This window comes from Natrix helvetica (assembly GCF_964273705.1).
Source record: "Natrix helvetica genome assembly, chromosome: 16".
Classification (NCBI taxonomy): domain Eukaryota; kingdom Metazoa; phylum Chordata; class Lepidosauria; order Squamata; family Natricidae; genus Natrix; species Natrix helvetica.
The window spans coordinates 8,708,813-8,723,305 of NC_138563.1; the positions used below are offsets into that span (position 1 = coordinate 8,708,813).

At 48.0% G+C, this 14,493-nt stretch overlaps 1 protein-coding gene across 2 annotated transcripts in view; it reads right to left on the reverse strand.

Moving 5' to 3' along the window:
• Window positions 1-13,346, reverse strand: part of LOC309400161 (pre-mRNA-processing factor 39-like) — a 37,376-nt gene extending 24,030 nt beyond the window's left edge. Inside the window, exons 1-4 of one of the 2 annotated variants that reach the window (XM_081968529.1) lie at window positions 13,152-13,346; window positions 5,960-6,270; window positions 4,105-4,230; window positions 2,002-2,120 (exon numbers count right to left, since the gene is read on the reverse strand). In XM_081968529.1, coding sequence (XP_081824655.1) covers window positions 2,002-2,120; window positions 4,105-4,230; window positions 5,960-6,270; window positions 13,152-13,236 — 641 coding nt within the window. In that variant the 5' untranslated portion in view covers window positions 13,237-13,346. The remainder of the gene's footprint in view (window positions 1-2,001; window positions 2,121-4,104; window positions 4,231-5,959; window positions 6,271-13,151) is intronic. The other variant, XM_081968528.1, reaches the window with a different exon arrangement.
• Window positions 13,347-14,493: the final 1,147 nt, after the last annotated feature.

Here is a 14,493-nt window from a genome sequence, read left to right on the forward strand (position 1 = left end):
GAGGATTAGGGGACTGGAGGCTAAAACATACGATGAACGGTTGCAGGAACTGGGCATGGCTAGTCTAGGGAAGAGAAGGACCAGGGGAGACAGGAGAGCATCTTCCAATATTTGAGGGACTGCCACAGAGGATGAAGGCGGTCAAGCTATTCTCCAAGGCACCTTTGAAGGCGAGAGAAGGAACAATGGATGGAAACTGACCAAGGAGAGATTCAACCTGGAAATAAGGAGGAATTTCCTGATAATGGAACAGAAGTTGGGAAGTTGTGGGAGCTTCATCCCTGGAGGCTTTCAAGAAGAGACTGGACTGCCATTTGTCAGAAATGGTATAGGGTCTCCTGATTGGGCAGGGTTTTGGACTAGATGACCTCCAAGGTCCCTTCCAACTCTGTTAATCTGAAGGACTAGGGGTGACAGGATGTTCAGTCTTCCAATGTTTGAGGGGCCGCCACAAAGAAAAGGGGGGTCAACTTATTTTCCAAAGCACCTGAAGGCAGGACAAGAAGCAATGGGTAGAAACTAATCAAGGAGAGAAGCAACCTGGAGTTGAGAAGAAACTTCCTAACAGTGAGAACAATTAACCAGGGGAACAGCTTGCCACCAGAAGTTGCGAATGCTCCGTAACTGGAAGTGTTTAAACTGGACAGCCATTTGTCTGAAATGGTACTATAGGGTTTCCTTCCTGAGCAGGGGGCTAGACTAGAAGACCTCCAAGGTCCCTTCCAACTCTGGTATTCTGTTAGAACAGACCCAACAACAGAGACTTGCAGATCGTCGTTGGGACGATCACCAGGGGAGTGTGAATTCTAGTCCTGCCTTAGGCAAGGAAGTTGGCTGAGGATCTTTGGGCCACTCCTTCTTTCTCAGCCCAACCCACAGGATTGTTATTGTGGGGCAAATAGGAGGAATACGGCACGTTAGATATATTGAATTATTTATGAAGTAATAAAGGCAGGATAAAAAATGTAATAAATAAATATTTGAGGACGCTCATTTTGGGAGGGTGAATTCAAACCCCTGGTTTCAGGACTGTTTGGGCACACCATGGAGGGAATTCCTGTCCCTTCTAGAACTGCGTATACCAGGGGTGTCCAAACTTGGCAACTTTAAGACTTGTGGACTTCAACTCCCAGAATTCCCCAGCCAGCAGAGCTGGCTGGGGAATTCTGGGAGTTGAAGTCCACAAGTCTTAAAGTTCCCAAGTTTGGACACCCCTGGTGTATACAGATAGCCCACCACAATTGAGCCCAAAACGTCTGCTGCTAAGTGAGGCATTTATTAAGTGAGTTTTGCCCCATTTGACAACTTTTTCTTGCTACAGTTGTTAAGTGAATCACGTTGGTTGTTTAGTTAGTGACATGGTTGTTAAGTGAATCTGAATTTGCTTGTCAGAAGGTCGCAAAACAGGATCTTGGCTGTTCATAAGTATGAACCAGTTGCCAAGCAGCTGGATTTTGATCATGTGACCATGGGGATGTGTGAAAAAGGGTCATCGGTCATTTCTTTCCAGGGCCGTTGTAACTTCAAACGAACTGTCGTAAAACGAGGACTACCTGTGTTTTTAAGAGGATTAACCCGTCTTTATTTTCCTCTTCTGTTGGCTCAAAGAAAAAGAGGGCGACCCCTCTTTAAATTCAGTACAGAAGCAAAGAATGAAGCTGAGTTTTCACAGCTTCAACTAACTGACCATACCTGGATAAGGAAGCTAAGCAGTGCTGGGCCTGGTTAGTTTCTGGATGGGAGACCAACTGAAAATCTCAAGAGCTGGAGGTTTGAGAAGGAGCGTCCACAACGTTAACAGGAGCCGAGCTTCTCCAAAAACCCATTTTCTATTTCTGTATTCAAAGAGGCAAGAATCTCAAACAGGCCTGAGGGGCAGAAGTAACTTTTTGGAGGGGGAAAAACATGTACGGGAAGACGATTCCACGCCCTGGGCAACTCCTGGGCAAAGACGATTCAACGCCCTGGGCAACTCCTGGGCAAAGTTGTCCTGCCACCTACCCGCAAATCTTCTGAGCTGAATCAGGCTGATTCATATCCAAGGTGGACTGCAGGAAAGCGATGTAGTGGATCCAGAGGTCCATGCTGAGAGGGATGGACTGCAACCCCCGCTGGAAAACCTGCAGAGGCAGCAGAGAAAATAAACACTTAGGGCAGTGAGGGCAAAGCTTTTCGGCACCGAGTGCCCAAACTGGAACATCAGAATCTCAAAGACCAGCTGGCCGACATCAGTATGCCTGTTTTATTTGGCCATTTGTGGCCTAAAAACTGACCCCCAAAACTGGCCTGGTTTGTTTGCCATTTTTCGGGCAGTTCTCAGGCTGTTTTCTGGCACTCCAGCGCCTGCAAAGACCAGCTGGCGATGGCATGTGTGCCCACAAAGAGGGCTTTGTGCCACCTCTGACACGCATGCCGTAAGTTTGGCATCACAGACTTAGGGGGTCTTTCCCCCCCCTCCACTCGCGCAAAGAGGAATTTCTGAGAATTAAGGTTTTTTTCCACGCTAACCTTTCACATCCCCACCTTTGCTCTACTACACAGCAAGGGCCAATAGGAGAAGAGGACCAGATTCTATGGGACCCAGGAGGGCGATACTAAATCAACAACAACAGGCAAGCTTCTGAATTTTCCAGAACTCTTCTTCAGGCGGTTATAAAAGACGCCTGGAGTGAGCATCCACAAGGGAAAACGAGAAATGTTATTTTCCCTAGCTTTGGAATTATCTCTATCCACAAGATGCTCTTTTTTTTTTATTAGCGCTCACATTTAATGTTTTTTTTAAACAAAATTTTATTGGTTTTCAAATATATAGGAGAGGGTAAATAGGTATACAAAATTTTTTGGCAGCTTTCATACTGTTGGTAGAGCTCCCAGCACTTATATAACATTGTACAACAAATTTATAGAAGAAAACAGTAAACCAAATCTTACTCTATATTATTAGTCTTGTGTTCCTACATGTTTCTCTTTGTCACTAACTGCTATTGTTCCAAATAATTTTATTTTTGAGATCTGAGCCTTTTCGATATTGCTTCTTCCTCCCTGTCGCCAGAGAGAGCCTCAGTGCCCCCCTCCTTCCCGTCTTGAGTCTTACTATCTTGTGTTTTACTGTCCCTTTCACTACTCCCACTCAATTCCTCCTCTGAGAGCGGAAAATTCTTTTTAATGAAGGCCTCCGCCTCCTGAACTGTATTAATTCTGATCCTATTTCCCTCCCAGAAGATTAACATCCACTCTGGTATCAACCATTTGAACCAGATCCCTTTTTCATACAATTTTTTTGCTAGGGAGGAAAATTTCCTCCTTCTACCTCTTATTTTTTTTCCGGGATCTGTTTGAGAATGGTGATCTCTTCATCGTTATATTTCAATGGTCCCTCCCTTTGGGTCGCAAGTACCTCCAACCCTCTTAAAGCATGCTGGTTGGAGAATTCTGGGAGTTGACATCCACCCATCTCAAAACATGCTGGCTGAAGGATTCTGGGAGTTAAATCTCACTCATCTTAAAGTTGTTAAGGTTGAGAAAGATTTGTCCAGAGGTACACTGGGAAGTTTCATTTCACATTCAAACCTGCTGATGCGCATGCTAAAAAAACACCTCTGTATCCAAGCGCACGCTAATATACAGGTAGGTCTTGACTTGCAATAATTGTGCCCAAAAATTTACGTTAAGCGAGACGTTTGTTAAGTGAGCTTTGCCCCACTTTACGGTTTTTCTTGCCACATTTGTTAAACAAATCACTCCCACTAATCACACAGTTGTTAAGTGAATCTGGCTTCCCCATTGACAGGTGGTCACAAAAGGGGATCACATGACCCTGGGATCTGAAACTGTCATAAATCTGAGTCAGTTGCCAAGCATCTGAATGTTACTTGGGGATGCTACAACGGTTATAAATGTGCAAAATGGTCGCAAGTCACTTTTTTTTTCAGTGCTGTTCAAAGAAGTAACTTTGAACTGGGTCACTAAATGAACTCTTGTAAGTCAAGGGCTACTGGCTTGTCTCACTGAGACCCGACCCCCCCCAGTTCTAATCCTGCCGCCTACCCTTGGTGGGTCAGGACAGGAATGCACTGCGCACAATCCCCACTAGTAACTAGGTACCTCCTCGGTCTCCTTGATGAAGTCAAAGCGCCGTTCCATGTCTGCGTACTTCTTCCAGTAGCCGTAGCAGTAAGGGTACCTCAGGAAGAAGCTGTCGAAAGCTTTGCGGGCAGCGTAGATGTGATTCTGCAAGAACCGTAAAGGGAAAAGCGTGGATGGGTTTGTTCTTTTTTATAAAAGGTTTTTTATTTTATATTTTTCAACCTACAAACATTTCGTCTTTCCTTAAAACAGAGTGTCGTCAGGGTACAAATATCTCCTTGCAACAGCTTTCAGCATTTACAGAAGCATTCACGTTAATATTAATTCTCTAATCTTAAAATTGTAGTATATTAAGCAACTGAACATTTATTAACCTATTCATTTTCCTCTTAACATATCCTCTAATAAAAATACAACGTTAAGCATAATTATCTTCCTCATCATAATGCTAACAGTTATCATCTTTCTTTAAAATAATTTTTATTGAATGTTTTAATCTTTAAAGACAGAAAGGAAAACACCACAAGAAAAAAACAAAACACAAAATATACATAATAGTATAAAATAATTATACGGCCTTCTATATCGGCTTTCCTGTTATCATCTTATTTATACCTCAACATATTTTCTATCGTTCTTTAACCTTCTTCATTTCCAATTTCCCTTTTTTCCCTCTAACAATTGATCAAATGCTTCCCATATCATATAGCATCCAGTTTGTTCTTTCTCTTTAATGATTAGTGTTCATCTATTCATTTCTGCACATTCTAATATTTTCCTAATCACCTTCTGATCAAGAGGAATCTCTTCACTTTTCCAATGTTGTGCAAATACAATTCTAGCTGCAGTTAATACCTGTATAATTGGCTTGGTTTTGAGAGGGACACAGGAAAAATACAAAACACTGCAAACGTGCTTAGACTGCATGGGAAACTAAGATCAGAAGCCCAAAACGTGGCCTCAGGTGAGCCAGTATTATTTAATACACACGAATTAAGCAAAATGTGGTTTAGCATTACTGGCAGTCCTTGTTTAGCAAAGCTGATTGGGATCAGACACTGCATTGAGTGATGTGGTCGTAAGTGGATAGTGGGGAATGGAAGGATTTATTCTCCTTGCAGACAGTTGGGCATTTGCATCCTTTTAGAGTGACGCTGAGGCCACTAGGAGGTTTCACTGTGTCCTCAGGGTCATCTTAGTGATGCAAATGGGTGTGGAGCCTTCTTGGAACTGCTGAAAGGACACAGCTAGGCCTCCAAGTGGCCTCAACGACCCTCTAAAAGGATGCAAATGACCAGCTGCCTGCAAGGAATATCAATCCCTCCATTCCCCACCATCCAGTCAGAGCTGAAGAAGCTTCTTGGATAAGAAGGGAAATGTATTTAAAGAAGACACAAATAGACCTCCAAGTGGCCTCAACGACCCTCTAAAAGGATGCAAATGACCAGCTGCCTGCAAGGAATATCAATCCCTCCATTCCCCACCATCCAGTCAGAGCTGAAGAAGCTTCTTGGATAAGAAGGGAAATGTATTTAAAGAAGACACAAATAGACCTCCAAGTGGCCTCAACGACCCTCTAAAAGGATGCAAATGACCAGCTGCCTGCAAGGAATATCAATCCCTCCATTCCCCACCATCCAGTCAGAGTTGAAGAAGCTTCTTGGATGAGAAGCGTCTTCAAAGAAAAACCAGAAAAAACCAAAGCTGCTTCTTGAAAAAAAGGCACCTTTGGGTTAAACGTTTTCAAGGAAAAAAGAACAAGGAAGTCCAGTTGGCTTTTGAAAAAGCACCTTTGGGACAACCAGGACCTGGATGATGGAGAATCTCTACAGACAATCAGTTCATAGCTTTGGACACTTTGGTTTCTTCCTACCTCCTGTTCCACATATTGCAACAATTCGGTCCATGCAGTGAAGTCCAGGGGGTTCTCTTGAGTGGCCCTCCAGTACCGCTCAAACTCCAGGGGGTAGGTGATGGAGAGGTCCTCCATGGGTTGGCTCAAGGCCATCATCATCCCCACATCTGATGCAGGAGCCTGAGGGGTCTCCTCTCTGGCTGGCTCGGCCTGCAGGGCTGCTGCGTTGTCTTCCAGGCTATCTCCATTGACCTCTTGCACCGGCATGGCCTCGTCCGGCTTGGGAGGACCATTACTCTCCTGGTTCAGAAGCACCTCTTCGTCAGTGCCTGCAGATCCGGGAAGAAATCAAAAGTTTCCCAGTATTAATTTTCATTTACTTGTTGGGTACTTTCTGCATTCCTCCCGAGTTGAGGAGAACTTCCTATAGAGACACAAATAGTCCTCCACTTAGGACCACAATTGAGCCCAGAATTTGTGTTGCTGAGTGAGAAATGTGTTAAGTGAGTTTTGCCCCATTTTATGACTTTCCTTGCCCCGATTATTAAGCAAATCACTGCATATTAAATTAGTAACACGGTTGTTCAACGAATCAGGCTTCCCCATTGACTTTGTCAGGAGGTCACAAAATGCAATCACATGACCCCGGGATACTGCAACCATCATAAACGTGAGACAGTTGTCAACCCTTCAAATGCCAGAGAATCGACCTCTGATAGTAAATCGCGTGATCAGGGGGGTGTCATAAGTATGAAAAATGGTCATAAATAAAGCCATGGTGGCACAGTGGTTAGAAGGCTACAACTGCTGACTGTCAGTTACCACTAGTTCGGCAGTTCGAATCTTGCCAGACTCAAGGTTGAATGATTCAGCCTTCCGTCCTTCCGAGGTGGGTAAAATGAGGACCCAGACTGTTGGGGGCAAGAGGCTGACTCTGTAAACCGCTAAGAGAGGGCCGTGAAGCACTATGAAGCAGTATATAAGTCTAAGAGCTATTGCCCTTCCTTCCTTCCTCTCTAATTCTCTTCCTGCCTTCCTTCCTTAACGTTAGAAGGCAGTGTTGCTGGCTAACTCTTCCCACTGCCAGCAATTTGATCCTAACTGGCTGAAGGTTGACTCAGCCTTATGTCCTTCTGCGGCTGATAAAACGAGGACCCATATTGTTGGGGGTGTGTGCAATAGGCTGACTCTGTAAACCGCTTAGAGAGGGCTGTCAAGCACTGTGAAGCAGCATATAAGTCTAAGTTCTACTGCTATTTCTATGTCTGTCTATTCCATCCATCCATGTCTATCTTAGAGCTATAGTGGCACAGTGGTTAAGAATGCAGAATTGCAGGCTGACTCTGCCCACTGCCTGCAGTTCGATCGTGGCCGATTCAAGGTGGCCTCAGTCTTCCATCCTTCCAAGGTGGGTAAAATGAGGACCCAGATTGTTGGGGGGCCAAGAGGCTGACTCTATAAACCACTTAGAGGGGGCTGTAAAAACACTAGGGAGGAGGAGGAGCTTCCGGAGGAATGGAGGTCTGCCTCTGAGCTCCGCTTGATGCGGAGGGCTCTCTGACGGGCAGGGATGCTGCCGACCCTCGTTTCCAACTTGAGGGTCGGGATTTTTACTGCTGACCATGCTGGCTTCCGTCCTGGACCCAGGCTGACCCGCTGGGTCGGTCTAACAGCCGGACAAAGGGAGGACAAAGAGGGGATAGCGCGCCGGTTGGCGTGGTGACTGGCGTTTTCCGAGCGGAGCGGTACGGAGCGGCGAAGCGGTGAGGGCTCTGAGCGGAGGGGGCTGGAGGACGGCGTTGGTCTGAAGCAGAAGGAAGAAACATAGCTGGATGGCGGCGACTCTTGATAGCCAAGCGGCCCGAGCAGCTCGAACAGCGACCAGCTGTGAGCCCAGACCAGCGGGAGGGCTGCGGGAAGAAGAGCGAGGCCCGAGCGAGGCCCGAGGCGCCGGAGGGAAGAAGGGAAGGAGAGTGAGACCTGAGGCGCCGGAGGGAATTGAAATATCTGCAGGAAGGCTGCAGGGAGGCCGTGGGGAGGCCGGAGCGGCCTTCCTGGCTCGGAAACAACAACAACAACGGCTTTGGGTTGTCGAACAGACGGAGGACTATCTGTACGAAGGCAGGCCATGGGGACAGAGGCGCTGGAGCACGGGCCATAGACGGAGGCGTTGGAACAGCAGAGGCCTAAGCAGAAGGTTTGACTTTGCACCCCTGCCGCGCTTATCACAACCCGCCCCCCCTACTCATTTACCACTCATTTACCTCAGACTACCTGCCCCTACCGCCCACTACGAACCATCTCCCAGTCCTCTTTATTTACCAGCTGGCTTTCTCATTATTCCATCAGCCCATCATCTCCATCAAGATGTGGACTATTTCCATCTACCTATCCCCTTAGCCAGGACTATCCCCTTAGTGGGAAATTGTGGTTAGCTAACTCATATTAACATCAACAGCACCCACTGGACGAGCTTTGGCCCTGTTTAACATGTTATACTCGAGGTTAGACCTACTGCGGCTGCGAGAGTCCCCCCTCTCGCAACTATGGCCTCCAGCCCTTTCAAGGGCCCACCTCGAGGACGGGTTGATTAACCCAGAGAGGTGGAGGAAGCGTTCTTTGAGGGGTTTTTTAACTAATTGTTTTCTAAAAATTGTAAGGGGTTCCAGGGATGGGGGGGGGGGGGATGGACCAGGTCAGGAGTGATGGTAGAGCCAGGCGATTAGGTGCGGTCAAAAGAGGAGGGAGCGGAGGGGGGGGAGGAGAGGGAAGACAACATTCCATTACAGGGCTCCGTGATACCAACGGTCGTAGGGAGGGGCAGGTGCGAGGACAGATTAAGAACGCATAGTCGGTTGGGAGACCGGGGTTATTGGTTATACCCGGTCACTTGTACCAACCCCTGCATACTAGATGGTCAGGATCTACAGACCCAAGGCCTGAGGCTGTTGTTATGCAATGCGAGGTCCGTTGTCAACAAGGCCCTCCTCATCAATGATTTAATTCTGGAGAGGGAGACGGACCTCACAGGAATAACTGAGACCTGGTTGGGTCACGAGGGAGGTTTACCCCTCATGGAAATGTGCCCACCAGGTTATCGAGCATTTCACCAGCCTCGGGCCCAGGGAAGGGGCGGTGGGGTAGCAGTGATTATCCGGGAAGACTTAGAGCCGAGAGAGTTCACTGTGCCGCAGACATCCGGGTGTGAGTCCCTTGTCGTGAGATGGGGTCCAGGGAGGCAGTTGGGCCTCCTGATAGTATACCTGGCTCCTCGCTATACATCAGCGGCCCTGCCTGAACTCCTCGAGCTGATCTCATCGGTGGCGGTTGAGACCCCCAAACTTTTAGTGATGGGGGATTTCAACCTGCCGTCGATGGGAGAAGCGTCTGAGGGGGTTCGGGAGTTCATGGCTTCCATGACAGCCATGGACCTGACCCAATTAATTCAGGGCCCTACCCACGAAGGGGGCCACACGTTGGACCTTGTTTTTGTCTCTGGCCAGTGGACGAGTGATCTGGGAATAGGGGATTTAACTATCACTCCCCTGTCATGGTCAGATCACTCACTTCTCCGACTTGACTTCCCTGGTGCTACCCCCCGCTGCGGGGAGGCGGAACCGGAAGGCATTAGATGGTTCCGCCCCAAGCGCCTGATGGAACCAGATAAGTTCCAGACGGAGCTTGGGCCATCTCCTGTAGACCTGACCCGCCCCCGGGTGGAGGACCTGGTAGCCGCATGGAATAGTGCGACTGCCGGGGCCCTAGACCGAGTGGCGCCTTTGCGGCCTCTCTTGCGGCAACGTACCACCCTGGCTCCTTGGTTTACCGAGGAGCTAAGGGTGATGAAACGCCACAAGAGACGCCTAGAGAGTCGTTGGAGATCCTCCCGCTCCGAATTTGACCGAGCACAGGCACGAACCTACTTAAGGACGTACCTTGTGGCATTAAGGGCCAATTCGCTCACACAGAGAGGGACTTCTCCAGGTGCCGTCCACCAGACAGTGCCGGGGGGCGGCGCCTAGGAGCAGAGCCTTCTCTGTGGCGGGCCCAGCCCTGTGGAATGACCTCCCCCCGGATATTAGGATTACCTCTGACCTCCGCGCCTTCCGTGTAAAGCTCAAGACCCACCTATTCCAAGTAGCTGGCCTGGCTCAACCATAGTTTGATGATATCGCTCCTGACGGGTTTTTTAATTTTGTGATTTTATTTAGGGGATTTTAAACTGTGATTTTAATTGTTTCCATCCATCTGTCTACCTCCTCCACGTATATGTCCATTTTGTGTATTTATTGTCCATATTTGTATTTTATATGTTTTTTATTGTACGCCGCCCCGAGTCCTTCGGGAGAGGGTGTGGCTAACAAATAAATTTTTTTAAAAATTATTATTATTATTATTAAGAGCGGCCAAACGACAACATTGTGCCGCCCTTATTGCGTCCGCAGATAACCGCCCTGCTGCCCTGTTCCGGGTGAACCGCTCCCTCCTGTTTCAGAGGCCGCGGGAAGCCCCTCTACAGGGCAGAGCAGAGGAATTTGGGAGAATTCCTGTCTGGGAGAGGGGGCGGTTTAGAGTCCCTGTCTGGGAGAGGGGGCGGTTTAGAAATCCAAGAAATAAATAAAATATCTGCAGGACAAAGTCGCTCAAATCCGGATGGGATGGGTCCCTTTCAGTGGTCCAGTGGAGACGCCCGAAGCGAGTCTTGAGAGACCATTCTGGGAGGAGTTTGACTCGGTTGTCATCGAGGATTTGGACAGGTTACGTGGACGTCTGCGACCTACCACATGTTTATTGGACCCGTGTCCCTCCTGGCTTGTACTGGCATCCTGGGAGGTTACACGCGACTGGCTCCTGGGCCTAGTGAACGCTTCATTGGGTGAGGGGTCTCTGCCGGCCGCCTTGAAAGAGGCGGTTGTGAGACCCCTACTCAAGAAGCCTTCCCTGGACCCAACGGAGCTAGCTAATTATCGTCCGGTCTCCAACCTTCCCTTTTTAGCGAAGGTTGTAGAGAATGTGGTGGCCCAACAGTTTCCACGTCACCTGGAGGAAGATGATTATCTAGACCCGCGCCAGTCCAGCTTCCGGCCCAGGTACAGCACGGAGACGGCCTTGGTCGCGTTGGTTGATGATCTCTGGAGGGCCAGAGATAGGGGTTGTTCCTCTATCCTGGTCCTATTAGATCTCTCGGCGGCTTTCGATACCATCGACCATGGTATCCTGTTGCACCGACTAGGGGGGTTGGGAGTCAGGGGCACCGTTTTACGGTGGTTCGGCTCCTACCTCTCCGGCCGGACGCAACGTGTGTTGGCAGGGGAGCAGAGATCGACCCTGAGACCCCTCACTTGTGGGGTGCCACAGGGGTCGGTTCTCTCGCCACTCCTGTTCAACACATACATGAAACCGCTGGGCGAGATCATCCGTGGCTTTGGGGTGGGATATCATCTGTATGCTGATGATACTCAGCTATACATCTCCACCCCGAACCACCCCAACAAGGCCATCGAAATGATGTCCCGGTGCTTGGAAGCCGTACGGATCTGGATGGATGACAACCGACTCAAGCTCAACCCCTCCAAGACGGAGTGGCTGTGGCTTCCGGCCCGCCGGTTCAACCAGTTGCTTCCATCTCTGGCCATCGGGGGCGAGCAACTGGCCCCCATGGATCGGGCGCGCAATTTGGGCGTCCTCCTGGATGCCCGGCTGTCCATGGATGACCATGTAACAGCCGTGGCAAGGGGGGCGTTCCACCAGGTCCGCCTGGTGCGCCAATTGCGCCCCTTATTGGACCGGGATGCCCTACGCAGTCACCCATGCGCTAGTGACGTCTCGCCTGGACTACTGCAATGCTCTCTACATGGGGCTTCCCTTGAGATGCACTCGGAGACTACAGTTGGTCCAGAATGCGGCCGCGCGGGTGATTATGGGGAGGACTAGGCACTCCCATGTAACACCTCTCCTGCGCGAGCTGCACTGGCTTCCTGTGGTCTATCGGTGCGTTTCAAGGTTTTGATTATGATCTTTAAAGCGTCCCATGGCACAGGACCTAGTTACTTGCGGGACCGCATCCTGCCCCATACATCCCTACGACCAATCCACTCACACAGAGAGGGACTACTCCGGGTGCCGTCCGCTAAACAGTGTCGGGGGGCGACACCCAGGAGCAGGGCCTTCTCTGTGATGGGCCCAGCCCTGTGGAATGACCTCCCCCCTGACATCAGGATTACTTCCGATCTCCGCTCCTTCCGTGTAAAGCTCAAGACCCACCTCTTTCAATTATCTGGCCTGGCTCAACCGTAGTTTATCCTATTCCTCCTGACAGTCCTTTTTAAATTGTATTATTATTTTGGGGTATTTTTAATGGCTAATTTTTATTATTATTAATGTAATGTATATTTAATTATCACCTCCTCCATGCATGTATGTATATGTATGTATATGTGTGTATCTACATGTTTATATGTATGTATGTATATTTTTATTGTACGCCGCCCCGAGTCCCTTGCGGAGAGGGAGCGGCTAACAAATTAAATTATTATTATTATTACTATGAAGCAGTCTAAGTGCTATTGCCATTTTCAATGCCTTTGTAACTTCAAATGGTGAGTGAAGTGTTTTGTAAGTCAACAGTTTTAACTTCCTTAACGTACAGAGAGAGGGGGGCAATCACCTCGCTTAACACCACAATCCCGTCATTAAGTGACTGCACAGATTATTAAAGGGGAGCAAAAATGCCATCTCTCCTATTTCTAACGCTTCGCAAAGACACATTCAATATTTAATATATATATATATTGCCTATTTAATTCTTCTGCCTGTTTAATCTTTTTTTTTTTGTCTCTAGCTTTTGCCTATTTAATTGGGGTTGTTTGGCCTCTTTAATTTATATGTCTCCCCACCACCACTTCCCATTTGTATGATACCCCCTCACGAGAACCTCAGTTGGCAGCTGGAGCCACGCAGGGCCGGGATCCAAGACAGTGGAGAAGAAGAGCCTCCCTGTCCAGGAGCAGACTATCTTACACCGAAGTTCGGGAAGTTCCGCTTTCCCCCGCTAAAACTGGAGCCGGATCGGGGCCCTCCAGCCTCCCTGGGTCTCCCCAGAAACCCCCGTGGACCCCGCCCTCATCCGGTGTCCCCCCCCCCATCTTCCTCCGGTATCCCGGCAGCGCCGCCGTCCCCCGTTTCCACCCGCCCCGGGTGTCCCTCTCACCGGCTTCTGCCCCTGGGAGCTCTTCGACGTCTTCCGTCTTGCCGCGGCCGAGGGCAGCCGGGGCCTCCTCCGCTTCCTCCGCCATCTTCGCCGCAACCGCCCGAGCGCGCCGCCTCCCTCAGGGATCCTCGTCGTGGGTCCGGCGAGGCCGCGCTGCGCCTGCGCGGCCGCAATGACCCGGATGTTGCCGGGCAGGAAGATGTCCTCCGTGGCGAATGGGCGGGAAGCTTAGGGCAGCTGCCATAGAGAACGCAGGGGAAGAGAGGAAGCTTTCCTGAAGGGGGAAACCATAGAGATGGATGTAAGAGTGTTCGATCGATACATAGATAGAGATAGATTGATGAGAGGATAGATAGATAGATAAATAGATTAGATAGAGATAGATTGATGAGCGGATAGATAGATAGATAGATAGATAGATAGATAGATAGATAGATAGATAGATAGATAGATAGATAGATAGATAGATAGATAGATAGATAGATTAGATAGAGATAGATTGATGAGAGGATAGATGAAAGGATAGATAGATGAAAGGATAGATATAGATAGATACACAGATAAATAGATCATAGATAGATGATAGATAGATAGATAGAGAGATAGAGAGATGATAGATAGATAGATAGATAGATAGAGGAGATAGATAGATAGATAGATAGATAGATAGATAGATAGATAGATAGATAGATAACAGGATAGATAAGAGATAGATAGGAAAAAGAATGATAGAGAGAGAGATGAGAGGATAGAGAGAGAGATGAGAGGATAGGGAGAGAGATGAGATGATAGAGATAGATAGATGAGAGGATAGATAGATGGATGGATGGATGAGGATAGATAGATGAGAGGATAGATATAGATAGATAGATAGATAGATAGATAGATAAATAGATAGATAGATAAGAGAGAGATGAGAGGATAGAGATGATAGATAGATAGATAGATAGATAGATAGATAGATAGATAGATAGATAGATGGATGAGAGGTTAGACAGATAGATAAATAGATGGATGGATGGATGGATGAGAGGATAGATAGATAAAGGGGATAGAGAGATATGTAGATGAGAGGATAGAGATAGACAGATAGATAGAGATAGATAGATAGATAGATAGATGGATGAGAGGATAGATATAGATAGATAGATGAGAGATAGAGATAGATGAGAGGATAGAAGAGAGAGATGAGATAGATAGATAGATAGATAGATAGATAGATAGATAGATAGATAGATAGATAGATAGATAGATAGAATCGTGGAAAAATTAAATTCCAACTGTTTTTCTTTTATTGCTTCCTCATCAGCCCCATGGAAATAAATCTCCTCTTAGAAGCAGA